This window comes from Sinocyclocheilus rhinocerous, unplaced genomic scaffold (genome assembly GCF_001515625.1).
Source record: "Sinocyclocheilus rhinocerous isolate Xijiao unplaced genomic scaffold, SAMN03320098_v1.1 scaffold438, whole genome shotgun sequence".
In the NCBI taxonomy this organism is placed as follows: Eukaryota; Metazoa; Chordata; class Actinopteri; order Cypriniformes; family Cyprinidae; genus Sinocyclocheilus; species Sinocyclocheilus rhinocerous.
In genome coordinates, this window is record NW_015634015.1 from 600,287 (window position 1) to 613,826 (window position 13,540).

Genomic DNA, 13,540 nt, shown 5'->3' on the forward strand with positions numbered 1-13,540 from the left:
CGCTGCTTTACCCCACATACGCACGACCGGAAGGAGCGGAAGCAGTCGACTGTGGCATAATAAAAGCTCCGCTGCTTTCGAGCCGTGTGTCACGCTCGTTCAGCGGCCTCGTTTCGTTTCGACGGCTTTCAGCCTCACCCTGCTTCATTCTACTACGTTAATAAATCATTAGCTCATCCATGAACATGATTTCTGCCCGAGTCCCGTCGGATTGCATCGGCTGTGGGGATGAAGACCACAACTCCCATGATTCCACACTCAGTCAAGGCGTCATAAAACTACGCCTTTGTCTATTTGTTTATTTTGAATACGCACCCTCCAGCAGCGAAAATTACATATTGTGCCTTTAATGTTGCTTTACACGGACTTTAAATAGTCTTTATCTTAATCTTTATCTTAAAATCTTAACTTTGGAGTCATGGAGTCATTAAATCTTTGCTGAAGAACATTAAGCTCTTAAAATGTCTAGAATCCTGAAATTGAATTATTTTACTTTTAATTATTTAACTAGGAGACTAAGAGTGCCCATAGATTAAAGTAATTCTAAAAATAATAGGGCTAGGGAGGGACCTTCAAATACAATGGGCCTTAAAGTCAAAAGGTTGAGAACCACTGTACTAGACCACTGGTTGGTCAGACAACCATTCACTAATTGATTTTGATTTTGTACATCTCTCACAAGATATACAGACAAAGGGTCAACCACAAACATGCTTTAACCTTCAAAAGAGAAGCTCCACTTGAACCCCTCTTCACCCAGTGAACGGAGTTCACAAACAGACATTTCTAATGTTCTTGTAACTTTGTTTCCTGTGTGTCCAGCCCGCAGGGACTCACTTCAAACAGCTCTTGACAGACAAAGCCTCTGCATAGGCTGTGAACTTTCTTTAGTTTGTGCAGGAGCAAATCAGTTTAATAGATCCCGCTGCTGGTTGACCTCCGCTGGCAGCGTGTTTCCTGGAACTGCTGTAAAATGCAGTGCGCTCCTCTCCTCTGGTAAGCAGATTATTTCAGAGCTCACAGAGAGAGGTCACGCACACGCGCCTTTATTAAAACACCACCATCGCTTCTTATTAAACCCTCCCTGCTGGAGAGCGAGCAGAACTACTTTCCCACCCAAAAAAGTTTTGCAATTTGAACGAAATCTAATTAACTTCTTCAGTAATACTTATGAGCAATATTCATCTGTAATAAAAATGAACCAGGAAATACTCAAACGAATTCACATTGATAGACTGAACAGAAGACAAATAGCTGTGTTCCAATATCTAGAGAGCCGACCACATTTTAAGTAGGGCTGGGCAAAAAAATAGATTTTTCGATATATCGTTTTTAAAAATGTGGTCGATTCAATATCGATTCTCAAAGGCCACGAATCTATTTTTTTCAATATTTATTTCTGCAAACATTGAACATAAGATTTACGTTAATCTTATTACTAGTCTAATCCACTAGATGTCACCCCCTTATTTGCCTCAAGGCATGCGACTGTTCTGACTTGTCCAATTTTTAGCATCAGTTTTTCATCTTGCATCAAAATTCTGTCTATTCATTGTCTGCATTTGAAATATATAGTGGGGTTTTGTTTTATTGTACCCAAGTGTACCTAAAATAAAAAGTGTTTAATATACAGGTTTGTGGCTCTTAATTTCCTATTAATTAACCATTTGTAATCTTATGTTCACTGTTCATTTTTTATAAATATAGGATTTGTATTAAATCTATATTCATTCATATAGTCAAATCGAATCCCTAATTTTAATTTCGATAACCCAGCCCTAATTTTAAGGCATCATACGTGAACTCCTGTCATGACGACTGCTCCAAACAGCATTTTTTATTCACTTTAACCAAATTTTTAAAGGCATAGTTCACCCAAAACTTAAAATGTGTTAAAAATGTGCTCACCCTAAGGTCAACCAAGATGTAGATAAGTTTGTTTCTTTATCAGAACAGATTTGGAGAAATTTAGTATTACATCATCACTTGCTCACCAATGGATCCTCTGCAGTGAATGGGTGCCGTCAGAATAAAAGGCGTTTTAACCATTGCTTCTGGTCAAAATCCATAATCAGTAATAAAGTTTCCTCCAGTGAAAACAACCATCCCCTGATGTTCTTTCACATCAAAATCCGCTAACATATTTGTGACCCTGGAGCAGAAAACCAGTCTTAAGTCGCTGGGGTATATTTGTAGCAATAGCCAAAAATACATTGTATGGGTCAAAATTATTGATTTTTCTTTTATGCCAAAAATCATTAGGATATTAAGTAAAGATCATGTTCCATAAAGATATTTTGTAAATGTCCTACTGTAAATACATCACAACTTAATTTTTGATCAGTAATATGCATTGCTAAGAACTTCATTTGGACAACTTTAAAGGTGATTTTCTCAATATTTAGATTTTTTTGCACCCTCAGATTCCAGATTTTCAAATAGTTGTATCTCGGCCAAATATTGTCCTATCCTAACAAACCATACATCAATGGAAAGCTTATTTATTCAGCTTTCAGGTGATGTATAAATCTAAATTTCAAAAAATGAACCCTTATGACTGGTTTTTTGGTCCAGGGTCACATTTGTTTTGAACCGTTTTCACTCATAAACAGTTCTTGATCTGTGCAGATTTCTCTACTGATTCAGAAAAGACTACTTTTTCACTGGAAAAAGCAATATTATGGATAGAGGACTCGTATTTTAGTGGGAAGCAACCATTTGAAGTTAGAAACGTCTTGATGGATGTTTCTTACAAACACGCAGCTTTTCTCTTCACAAGACATTAATTGATGGACTGGAGTGGTGTGGATTACTTATGGATTATTGTGATGTTTTTAACAGCTGTTTGGACTCTCATTCTGACGGCACCCATTCACTGCAGAGGATCCACTTGTTAGCAAGTGATGTAATGCTACATTTCTCTGTTCAAATCTGATGAAGAAACAAACTCCTCTACATGTTGGATGTCCTAAGGGTGAGTAAAATTTTTTTTTTTTAAATCATTTTTGGGTAAACTATTCCTTTAAGATGCAGGCACAGTAAAATTTGGGCAAAATTTCACCCGAAAAAATGGTCTACTGTCCATCGCGTAGCAATGTATGACCTCACACAGAAGTCATTTTCCTGTTGGTCAAAGCAGCAAATTTGTTGCAAAATCTGCATGTGGAAATCTTTTATTCCAATTCGTGTAGATTCCTATTGAAAAAAACTGGATTTGTTCTTTGAGACGCTCTTTTCACAATTTACTTTAGCTCAAGATTCTGCCTTAGAAGTTAGCATGCTATACAGACAGAAGACACTAGGGCTAATGTCCAGTTTGCCGAGCATTATCGTTAATTAGAGTCGCTGGGAAAATAAACATTACCTTTTCTGACCATCTGGGCCTCTCGTGAGCCCGGTGGGGCGTTGATGTCACCGGTGCCCTGGAAGTAGATGTATTTCTTCACTGTGATGAGGTTGGGGGCGAACTTCCAAACGTCCTCTCGGTCGTCTATGATGCACACCATGGAGTCTCCACAGGGGAACAAATTTCTAAAAAAATTTTTTTTTAAAAACACACAGTTTTACGGTCACACTGACATTTTTAGACGCTCATATTTAGCAGCTAGTGGTTGGTTATGACTAAATGAACAGCACCCAGACAGTGCCAGCCTGCCAAGACCAAAATGTCAATGAGAATTTTATAACATTAACACTGGTACAATACCAAAAATAGTGTGGCCAAAAACGATTTAGACAATTAGCTGGTCTCAAAGTGATTTTTAGTGGATGTATGAAGTCAGTTCTCCCAGATGTCCTTAGAGATGAACCACAGGTGCAGAAAATCAATTAACTAACGTTAATTAACATCTCACAACCACAAAATGTCGCAATGCAATGTAAAAAGTGTGTTTGTGCTGTCTGCCTTTCAAATAAATGCTGGACAAATTTCTAAAAAAAATTGTTTTTAAAAACACACAGTTTTACGGTCACACTGACATTTTTAGACGCTCATATTTAGCAGCTGGTGGTTGGTTATGACTAAATGAACAGCACCCAGACAGTGCCAGCCTGCCAAGACCAAAATGTCAATGAGAATTTTATAACATTAACACTGGTACAATACCAAAAATAGTGTGGCCAAAAACGATTTAGACAATTAGCTGGTCTCAAAGTGATTTTTAGTGGATGTATGAAGTCAGTTCTCCCAGATGTCCTTAGAGATGAACCACAGGTGCAGAAAATCAATTAACTAACGTTAATTAACATCTCACAACCACAAAATGTCGCAATGCAATGTAAAAAGTGTGTTTGTGCTGTCTGCCTTTCAAATAAATGCTGGGAAATTTTGTTATTCAGACATTTTGAAGTACATCTCGAGGGTCCAAACGCATCTGGGGTCTCTGGGTAAACAGCGTAATGAGTATAGATTTATCTGTGAATGTCTGGCGCATCTAAACAGCCCCCAAGAACATCTTTCCAACAGCTTGAGTTTTGAAATGGCAAACAAAGTCATTCACACTAATAGAAGCATTGGGCTGCAGAGGCTTGGCTTCTGTAGGTTTATCGACCTAAAGAAAGTAATCTGTGCGCCGCTGAAGTCCGATCGTGACTGTCTTTGTATGATACCGGCTGCTCTGTGAGACTGTTCTTCCTTCAAGGTCAGTATGAGAGCTCCATACGAAACCCACACATATTAACAGTCTGACACGAGGAAAGAGAAGTGAATTGGACTTCCTCCTGCGTAGTTATTGCATAAAACAAGAAAAATCTAACAACTCTGGCTCGAAGACGTTTTTAAACGACCAATGCAGAATAACTAATGCTTAAATACTATAAATATTAGTACTTGTTTAAATTTAACACGCTGTTAAACTTTACAATTAACAACAAGATAGTAATGTAATGTAATGTAAACTTACATACGGTGAAAAAGGTAAGAAAGACTTAAGTTGTCATTTTAAATTATAAACTCAAAGTGCCTTTTTCAGGTCATTTTAATGATTAAAATGTTGAGATTCAGGTTCAAATATCTTCTGAGTGTTTCACCTCAAAGGAAATAACATGAAAAATGTACAAGAGAGAGAAACGCTTCACAGAAATGAGGCGTATTTTCAGAAAGAACGGAAAACAAACCACCCCAAAATGTTTTACAGGCTTAAAGTTTGTATAGTTCTCTTTTAAAGGGGTCATATGATGCTTTTTTAAAGATCATTATTTTAAAAAGTGAATTTGATATTGACAATTAAGATTTTTACAAGTACTTACAACTCAGACATTTGATTAAAGATCTTCTTGCAAAGGGTCATATCTCTAAATTACAAATCATTCTAGAGAACACGTCAATATTGAAGGGAAAAATATCTGAGATGTATGCAATCTTAAGCGTTCAAGCCGAGTCATCTTTAACTTCATTAAAAAGCGTATGACAAAAAGATCTTGGTTGTAACTTTGATTATGATCAGTGGGATGTTGTATACAAGTGTGTCTTTTTCTCATTCTCTAGTAACAAAATAATAGAACAAAATTACAATTTTATACAAAGAATATACTTGACCCCAGTTCGCCTTAGTAAGATTAGATATATCCTGGTGCATCTGCTTTGTGCAACAGATGTAAGACACATAAGGGCACCATTATGCACATTTTTTGGAACTGCGAAAAACTAAAGGAGTTTTGGGATAGTGTACATTAGTTCTCTGTGATTGTCCTGGGGAAGAAATATCACAAGACTCCTTTAATATATCTTTTTGGGGAGGACTTAAATGAGATATCAGACCCTTTACTTATTAAAAGGGTAGGTCTGATTTCTTACGTATCTAAGAAATGTATTCTATTAAAATGGAAAAAGGAACACCCTCCAACATTTGAACTATTTAAAAATATCATAAAAGGACACACTGCATGTGGAATATTCACTGTAAAAAATAAGTGTAATTTTAACTGTAAAATTTTGTAAAAACGCTACGGAAAAAAACTGTTAATAGGTTAACAGTAAGTTCCCGTACTACTGTATATGCAGGGAAAAACTGTAAAATATCTAACCAGACATTTCATATAATTTTACAGTAAAATGCTGTTAATTTTACAGTTTTTAGAAGTAAAAATAACAAATAAACAAAAAACCTGTAAACTGATATTCCCAGAATTCCCTGCATGACACTCCACATTTGAAAGTATTTTGTTTAAATAATCATGTTTTTTTAATAGTTTTTGTAATTAGTTATGGTTATTTGGGCTTTATGTTACATCTTCTGTCGTTTAATGAAAGTTTAATGCATTATTTAAGTATCATGTGTGTTACCATGATGGTGTTTTGTGTTTGCATGAATGACTCTGTGCACCTTCTATATATTAGTATATACTTCTGCTTGTGGCGAAGCTACTTGTGATGAGCTTTGATTCTTCATGTGGCTTTCTCTTTTACCACCTGCATTATTATGGTGGTTGTCAGTATGTTAAAGGTACAAAACAGATTTTAATAGCAGTGTGAATTGTTGAATTTACTGGTTTACATTCAAATTTTCTTGTTTGTAAATTACAATTTTATACTGTAAAATTTATTTTTATACCGTAAATGTGTTTACAGTTTTTCTGTATTTTTTACAAAATTATTCTGGCAACCACAGCTGCCAAAATTATTTTGTAAAAACTACAGAATTTTTTTTTACAGTGTTTAACATACAGTTTAAAAACAAAACCCACATCTTCTTACAGACCTGGAATATATATTTTTTAACCAATTATGAACCCTTTGACTCATGCCTATACAACTATTGTTATCACACTGACCATTCACATGTGCTGTCATTTTATTTCGTTTTAATTTGCGAACACAAATTGAATTTGATGATGTATGTTTTCATATTTGTATACTCTGATGCTACTTAATGTAGAATATTTGTTTTATTGTTTTGATTGTTGTTATATTGTAAATTGATAAATAAATAACAATAATAATAATAATAATAATGTATAGATTGACTGAAATAAGATCATGCTGCATAAACGAATACATTGAAGTGTTAAATGTATTCAGTGTTCACCGTATTCTTGATCTGTCATGCAGAGCCGAATGAATATAGATGTGGGTAAAAAGCAGGGGTCTGCGAAACAGCACCTTATATCTGCACTTGAAAGCACGTTTAGTCTTAAGTTGAATCAGAGCTGTTCTCTGAAGCCCTTCAGAAATACACGTCTCTTCTGTGCACAAGCACTCGTGCACACTGCTGGAGTCAAGAAAAACACTCTGCATTGTCACATGAGGTTGAATAAGCTTTACACTTAACAAGAAAAACACTTTAGATGCTTGACTTTTATCTTTTAACCTTTAAAAATTAATTCAACTAAAGAATAAGTACAAAAATAAGGAAAGAAAGAAAGAACAATTCTCTAATCATACTCTAAACAAGGAAATTATTTCCTGTTATGAAAATGTCAGACAATGTGGAAATCACACACACACCATTCAGACGTTCAGGGTCAGCACAATTTTTTCATGTTTTTGAAAGACATCTCTTATTTTCAGCAAGGCTGCATTTATTTGATCAAACATACAGTAAACAAAATTCTAAATATTTTACAATATAAAATACCTATGTTCTATTTGAATTTATTTTAAAATGTAATTTATTCCTGTGATCAAAGCTGAATTTTCAGCATTGTTACGCCAGTCTTCAGTGTCACATGATCCTTCAGAAATCATTCATGATTGGTGCACAATTAATAATAAGGGTTCTTACCGTTATCAATTTTGAAAGCACTTGTGCTGCTTAATGTTTTTTTGGAAACCGCGTTACATTTTCATGATTCTTTGATGAACAAAAAGTTCAAAATAATTGTACTGTCACTTTTGATCAAAGCATCCCTGCGATGTTTAGAACTCTTCTAATTTTTTTTTTTAAACGTAGAGAGTGTGTTGATTTGTGCAATGATAACCTACCAGCAATGTTAAGATGATTTTAATATATTAGAATGCATACATTACAATATAAATTTATTAGAACGAGTACATTATTATTTATGGGTTTAAAACAAGAAAGATGCTGAAGGCTAAACTACTCCAGAAGTAGAAGACAGAACTGAGTGAAACATGCCTCACCTGAGGTTGCCTGTCTTAGACAAGGGGTCAATGCATTCATCTCTAGACATGATCCGATGAGAGAAGAGCTTCTTTTCAGGGTCTAAAAAACCTTTTTAAAAGAGAAAAATAAATTGGTATGAGTGAGAGAAAGAGAGGAAACAGTCATTTCTTTTAAAGATGAAGTCTAAATTACAGCTGGAAGCAGAGCTATAAATGCTGTAGTTTCGCTCGGACTGCATTGAGACTACTTACAGCTGTAATAAAAGGAAAACAGGAAAAATAAAATGAACCAATGCTTTCAAAGCTTTCAATCTCCTGCCTGCACTACAGTACAATAAATCAAGACTTTAATTCAGAAAAGTTGAGCTACTTCCTTTATTGTGTCTTTTCTACTGCTGATTGTGTCCAACCATTTGGGTTTGTGGGAAGCACTGAGGCCAAATATTAAGAGATTCAAATGTGCGAGATGCCAAATATGAAGCTCACTTAATGCAAGAACACTTCAGGTCTCGTTCAAAGGATGCTACACACCTGAAACCTGATCATTTTACTGTGCTGATGATATCCTGCAAAATCCTACCTGAGCTAAAACCAGACCCGACACTACCAATTACACTTCCAATAATAAACACTCTGACCTAAATTAAAGAATTAATGTAGCACTCATAAAGGTTACTATTAGAAATGTATAGGGTATATTATAGACGGCTATAATAAACACCCTCACTAAACCAATTTCTTGTTTATTAGTCATTTAGCAGAGGCTTTTATCAAAGCAGATAATGGGACAGTTCTTGCAGATGACACTTGTTTTGACGCATTTATTGTTAATATGTTGCATTAAATAACCAAACACAGCAAAAAATATATTCATCTTCAAAGTCAAAACACTGAGCAAATGCTGAAACATATGAACAAATGCTGCCACCTGGTGTCACTGTGAAAGGCCAAATATGAGATATGGGACTTTTTTGATGGGTTTTATCATCCACCGGGTGAGAATCAAAAATTCTGATCGGTTAGAAAAATAATATCGCACCTGTCCTGCGTTTGAAGTATCATTCATGTTTCATTCAATCATTCAATGTGTCACATCACAACAATGTACCTGCAATGGTGTGAGCGTATAAACGGCTGCCAAAGGTGAACACGTGCAGCTCATAGAGTTTGGCGATCTTTTCTAGAAAGTCTTTGCAGTGAGGCCGCAGTCGTGTATGAAGCATAGGCTCCCCCCGTCCCAGCTGGAAATGAAAGATTCCCTGGAAAAAAAACATTGCAAGGAAGTTAGAGAAAATGAATATATGTCTTTACTGTCACTTTTGATCAATTAAATGCATCCTTTCTAAAAGAAAGTATTAAAAAATCTACACATCTGAATAGCAGTGCATCTGCTTAGATTGAAAAGCATATACATATTCTATACTGCTGCATTACAGTCCAGTTAACATTCATTTCAATAGAACTGCTCTGGAAAATGCTTTAAAAGCAGCACAATTTCTGATAGCGGACATAATGCAGTCTTTGAGGAAAGCATTTGAGCCTTTGATAGCTCAGTTAATGGTCTAGTAATTGTTTGGTATAAAGATCTGAGATTATTTTTTGCTCGAGCTGAGTGAATGCACGCCTGGCAGAACGAACGCGTTAACGCCTACGAGAAGAATGAATCGAAAATGGATGATAGCTGAGAAAAAGAGTACGATGCAGTCATTTAAATAGAAATCAATCAATGCTCGGCTGCATTTAGGCTCTTCAAAGCAACGCTTCCAGTTACACCCACAATCGCTGGAGTTCATAGAAAAACATAGATGAGATCACTAAGAAGTCAAAGAAAACCGTACGGCTGTCTACATCTTATTTTTGTTACTGCTAAACTCAAACAAAATGAAGGTACTGTAGATAAACCTTTTGAAGCCACCATAACACAGCAAACCAATGACAGATTAAACAAATGCCTTAAAAATGTCATATGAGCACAAAAGAAACCAATGAAACAAAGAAAAATCTATGTTACTTCAATAACACTCAAAAAACAATACAATACAATAACTTTGTCAACCCAATGGCCTCAAACATACTACATAACATTAAAAACCACATAGATGTCAAAAAAACATATCAGATCGTTCCACCTTAGTGTTTTGATTTAAATATCCAATTACTGCAGGTATAAATGAATTCTTATAGATGTTTCTCTCTGCCCTGGGCATTAAATAATGTCTTCTAGAAGATGATACAATATCCATTAATATTGAGTATAATTGTTCCTGCATTTTTAATTACCGTTTAGGGTTTTAGACTTTTTAAAGAAACTGATGCTGTTCAGAAGTGACAGTTAAAAGATTTATAATGTTGTAAAGATTTTCTATTTCAAATAAATCCTGTTCTTTTGAACTTCTAAAGAATTCTTTAAAAAACTGAGAAGAAATGAATACTTTTATTCATCAAGGATGCATTAAATTTATCAAAAGTGACAATAAAAACATTCACAATGTAACAAACGATTTCATTTCAAATAAATTCTGAACTCGAAAAAAATGACAATAATCAGAAATGTCTTTTGAGCAGCAAATCAGCATATTAGAATGATTTCTGAAGGACCATGTGACACTGAAGACTCAGCAGAAAATTCAGCTTTACATCACAGGAATAAATTACATTTTAAGATATATTTAATTATAAAACTATCTTTTTATAATTAAATACTAATTATATTTTAAATATAAATAATATTTTACAATATTACTATTTTTACTGTATTTTTGATCTAATAAATGCAGCTTTGTTAAATCTTACTGACCCCAAACTTCTGCATGGTAGTGTAGTGCAATGTTTTTAACTGTTACCTTGTTGGACATGCGCTGGCAGTGCTGTTCAGTGGTGTGGATCAGCGTTTGGTCCAGATCCACCATCAGCACTAACTTCCTGTTCCTGTGAAGCCTTTGCTGGTCCTCTCGGCCAAGCTGCTCCGCTTGCTGCTCACAGACACACAGAGACAAAAAACACTGCTTTTGTACACCAGACACTGATTGTGCAGAGTAAACACAAACACCATTTTATACACAACCGCTTATTAAAGCCCCTTTGAAATGTATTTGACCCCACAAATCATCACAAAAACATGAATTACACACTTTACCTTTAAAGGCGCCTGATAAGAAAGTATCCAGTCAGCATATTAGTTTAAACTTCTGATATAAGGTTTTCTTAGTGCACACATCCGAAGCACACGCACAGAAAGCGGCTGTCACGCGGCATGTGAGTACTAAACTAAGCTCTCTTTCATGTCTTATTGCGATTAAACTGTCAAATACACACACGTTTATGTTAAAAAAAACACACGAGTTACAAAAACAGTCGGTTATGTCTGTTAAGGAAAACAGCTGAGAAAGAAATTGCATGTTTATATTGGATCTGTGTGGCACCGTAATATACAGTAAATAAATCAATGAATCCACTGCTCTCTGGACTCTAAACAGTGTTCTGAGCTCGTCAGTGCAGCCAAAGACAGAACTGATAGCATGCTTTGCTCAAACTTTCGAACTGGTACACCACTGTCGCTTGCGAAAACACAATGGCGGCGCCGTGGGTGGAAACATGCAGATTAAGGGGCGATAATATCATAAGATCCCCTTTCTACGTCACGGTGGGAGCGAAATCCGAGCGGCTCGTCTTTTCACAAGCTTGCAGAGAAAGGCTTACCAAATAAAAATTTACTGGGTTGTTCTTTTTCACGTTTTCTGGGTTGGTAGATGCACCAGGGACCCGATTATAGCACTTAAACACGGAAAAGGTCAGTTTTTAATGATATGTCACCTTTAAAGCAAGCAGATTTACATTATTAAATATGAAAAAACTGTGTCAGTTTCGCGTTCGATTGGAATTACTTCTTTAGTTTCTACAATAAAGCAGCTCTCCAGTGTGTTCATGTCTTTACTTGTGTCTGACTCTGATAGACTGAATAGAAGAAATGAACCGGAGTCAGTGAGCCTATATCAGAGCAAACATTTAGAGAAAGTTTCGAACTCCTAAACCCCCCAAACTGAGATTTATGATTTTGTTTGAAATGACATTCACACCAGTTTGTTGTTCGATTCCGATTGGAATACATTAAGAATCTCCATCCTCAGAAGTGGCAAACGCTAGGCACTCACCTCTGAGCTGACCATCAGCTCGGGAACACTGTGCACCATGGAAACGGTCGCCGTAGAGATGGGCGCCTGCTGCCTTCCATTCTTGCTCTGTAGTCTGAAACGTAAGAGCATCTTCAGCACCATATAGCTACTAACAGAAATAACTCTAAGAGCCGACACAATAGCTTTTCCTGAATGGCTCCTGACAGACGTCATTTCACTTTTTTAGGTAAGAGGAGAGAAACGATTCTGAACTGGAGACTGTAAAGTGAGACAAACGTAAAGTGGATATAGACTCACTGAGTTAAGTCCTGGCCGCATTCGGCACACAAGCCCTTCATTACAATGGGATGACTGCATTCTTCCACTTTTGCTATCACACTCCTGTTAAAAAGACAAAAAACGTGCAGCAATAAATACAGCAATAAACAAATGCACTTCATATACATACACTATGCTTGTTAACAGGCTAAAAACCTCAATTATAGGGAAAGGTAATCTATAAGCTGCATTATAATGATATTTCACTCAGGGAACTGGGAAAATGTATGCAAAGCATCTCTCCAAACTCCAGTATAAGTGCAAAGAGAAGTGTAAACTGTTGTTTTTTTTATAACAAAAAACTGAGCAATTTCTAATACATGCACAGCACCCTCTACTGTTAAAGACTGCAAAAAAGCAAGCATGAATGACAGTAAATGACATTAAATGAGCCGACTGGCACGGTTTTCTTTCCTCTGTTGACATATTTCCTAATGTAACAGGTTCAGGCATATCAAAAGGCTCATCTGATTTATTTAATTTTTTTTAAATACTCAATAGGCATGATTAAGGCTACGTCCACACGAAGCCAGAGCTTTCCCTATCCAATCTTTTTTTCCCCCTCGTCTCAAGAAATATCTGCGTCCACACGAAACCACAAAACCGACACAAAACGATGTAGTATACATGCCAGACCAGTATGTGGCGCTGTAATTCTGCCACAGAGATACACTAAAAACGGAGAAGACTTGGACTATGCGCATAAACCTTGCGCGCGGTATACAAACGAACATGGAACAATACATTTATTAATCTGTGTTAATGTTAGTTAATAAAAAGACAATCGTTCTTGTAATCTGCTGGAGGTGAATTTTTATAATTAACCCCATTGTGTAAGATACTTCTGTCTTCTTTGAGTTTTTTTTTTTTTTAATAGTAGTTATATCTTGCTGTTTGTGTTAGTTGAAATTGCTTGTTTTTTATGTATATTTCTCATTCAGGGTTTCTGCAGGTTTTATGAAGGTAAGGTACATTAAAGACTTTTTAAAACAATCAAAGTCAAGGACATAATTGAATGTAAAACAGT

General features: G+C 35.7%; 1 protein-coding gene across 3 annotated transcripts in view; it reads right to left on the reverse strand.

Moving 5' to 3' along the window:
- Nucleotides 1–13,540, reverse strand: part of LOC107745039 (RNA polymerase II subunit A C-terminal domain phosphatase-like) — a 151,586-nt gene that overhangs the window by 134,294 nt on the left and 3,752 nt on the right. For all 3 annotated transcript variants that reach the window (XM_016558871.1, XM_016558870.1, XM_016558872.1), the window contains 6 exons: nucleotides 12,493–12,576; nucleotides 12,214–12,307; nucleotides 10,906–11,034; nucleotides 9,171–9,321; nucleotides 8,081–8,171; nucleotides 3,365–3,531 (listed from right to left, as the gene is read on the reverse strand). In XM_016558871.1, the coding sequence (XP_016414357.1) occupies nucleotides 3,365–3,531; nucleotides 8,081–8,171; nucleotides 9,171–9,321; nucleotides 10,906–11,034; nucleotides 12,214–12,307; nucleotides 12,493–12,576 (716 nt within the window). The remainder of the gene's footprint in view (nucleotides 1–3,364; nucleotides 3,532–8,080; nucleotides 8,172–9,170; nucleotides 9,322–10,905; nucleotides 11,035–12,213; nucleotides 12,308–12,492; nucleotides 12,577–13,540) is intronic.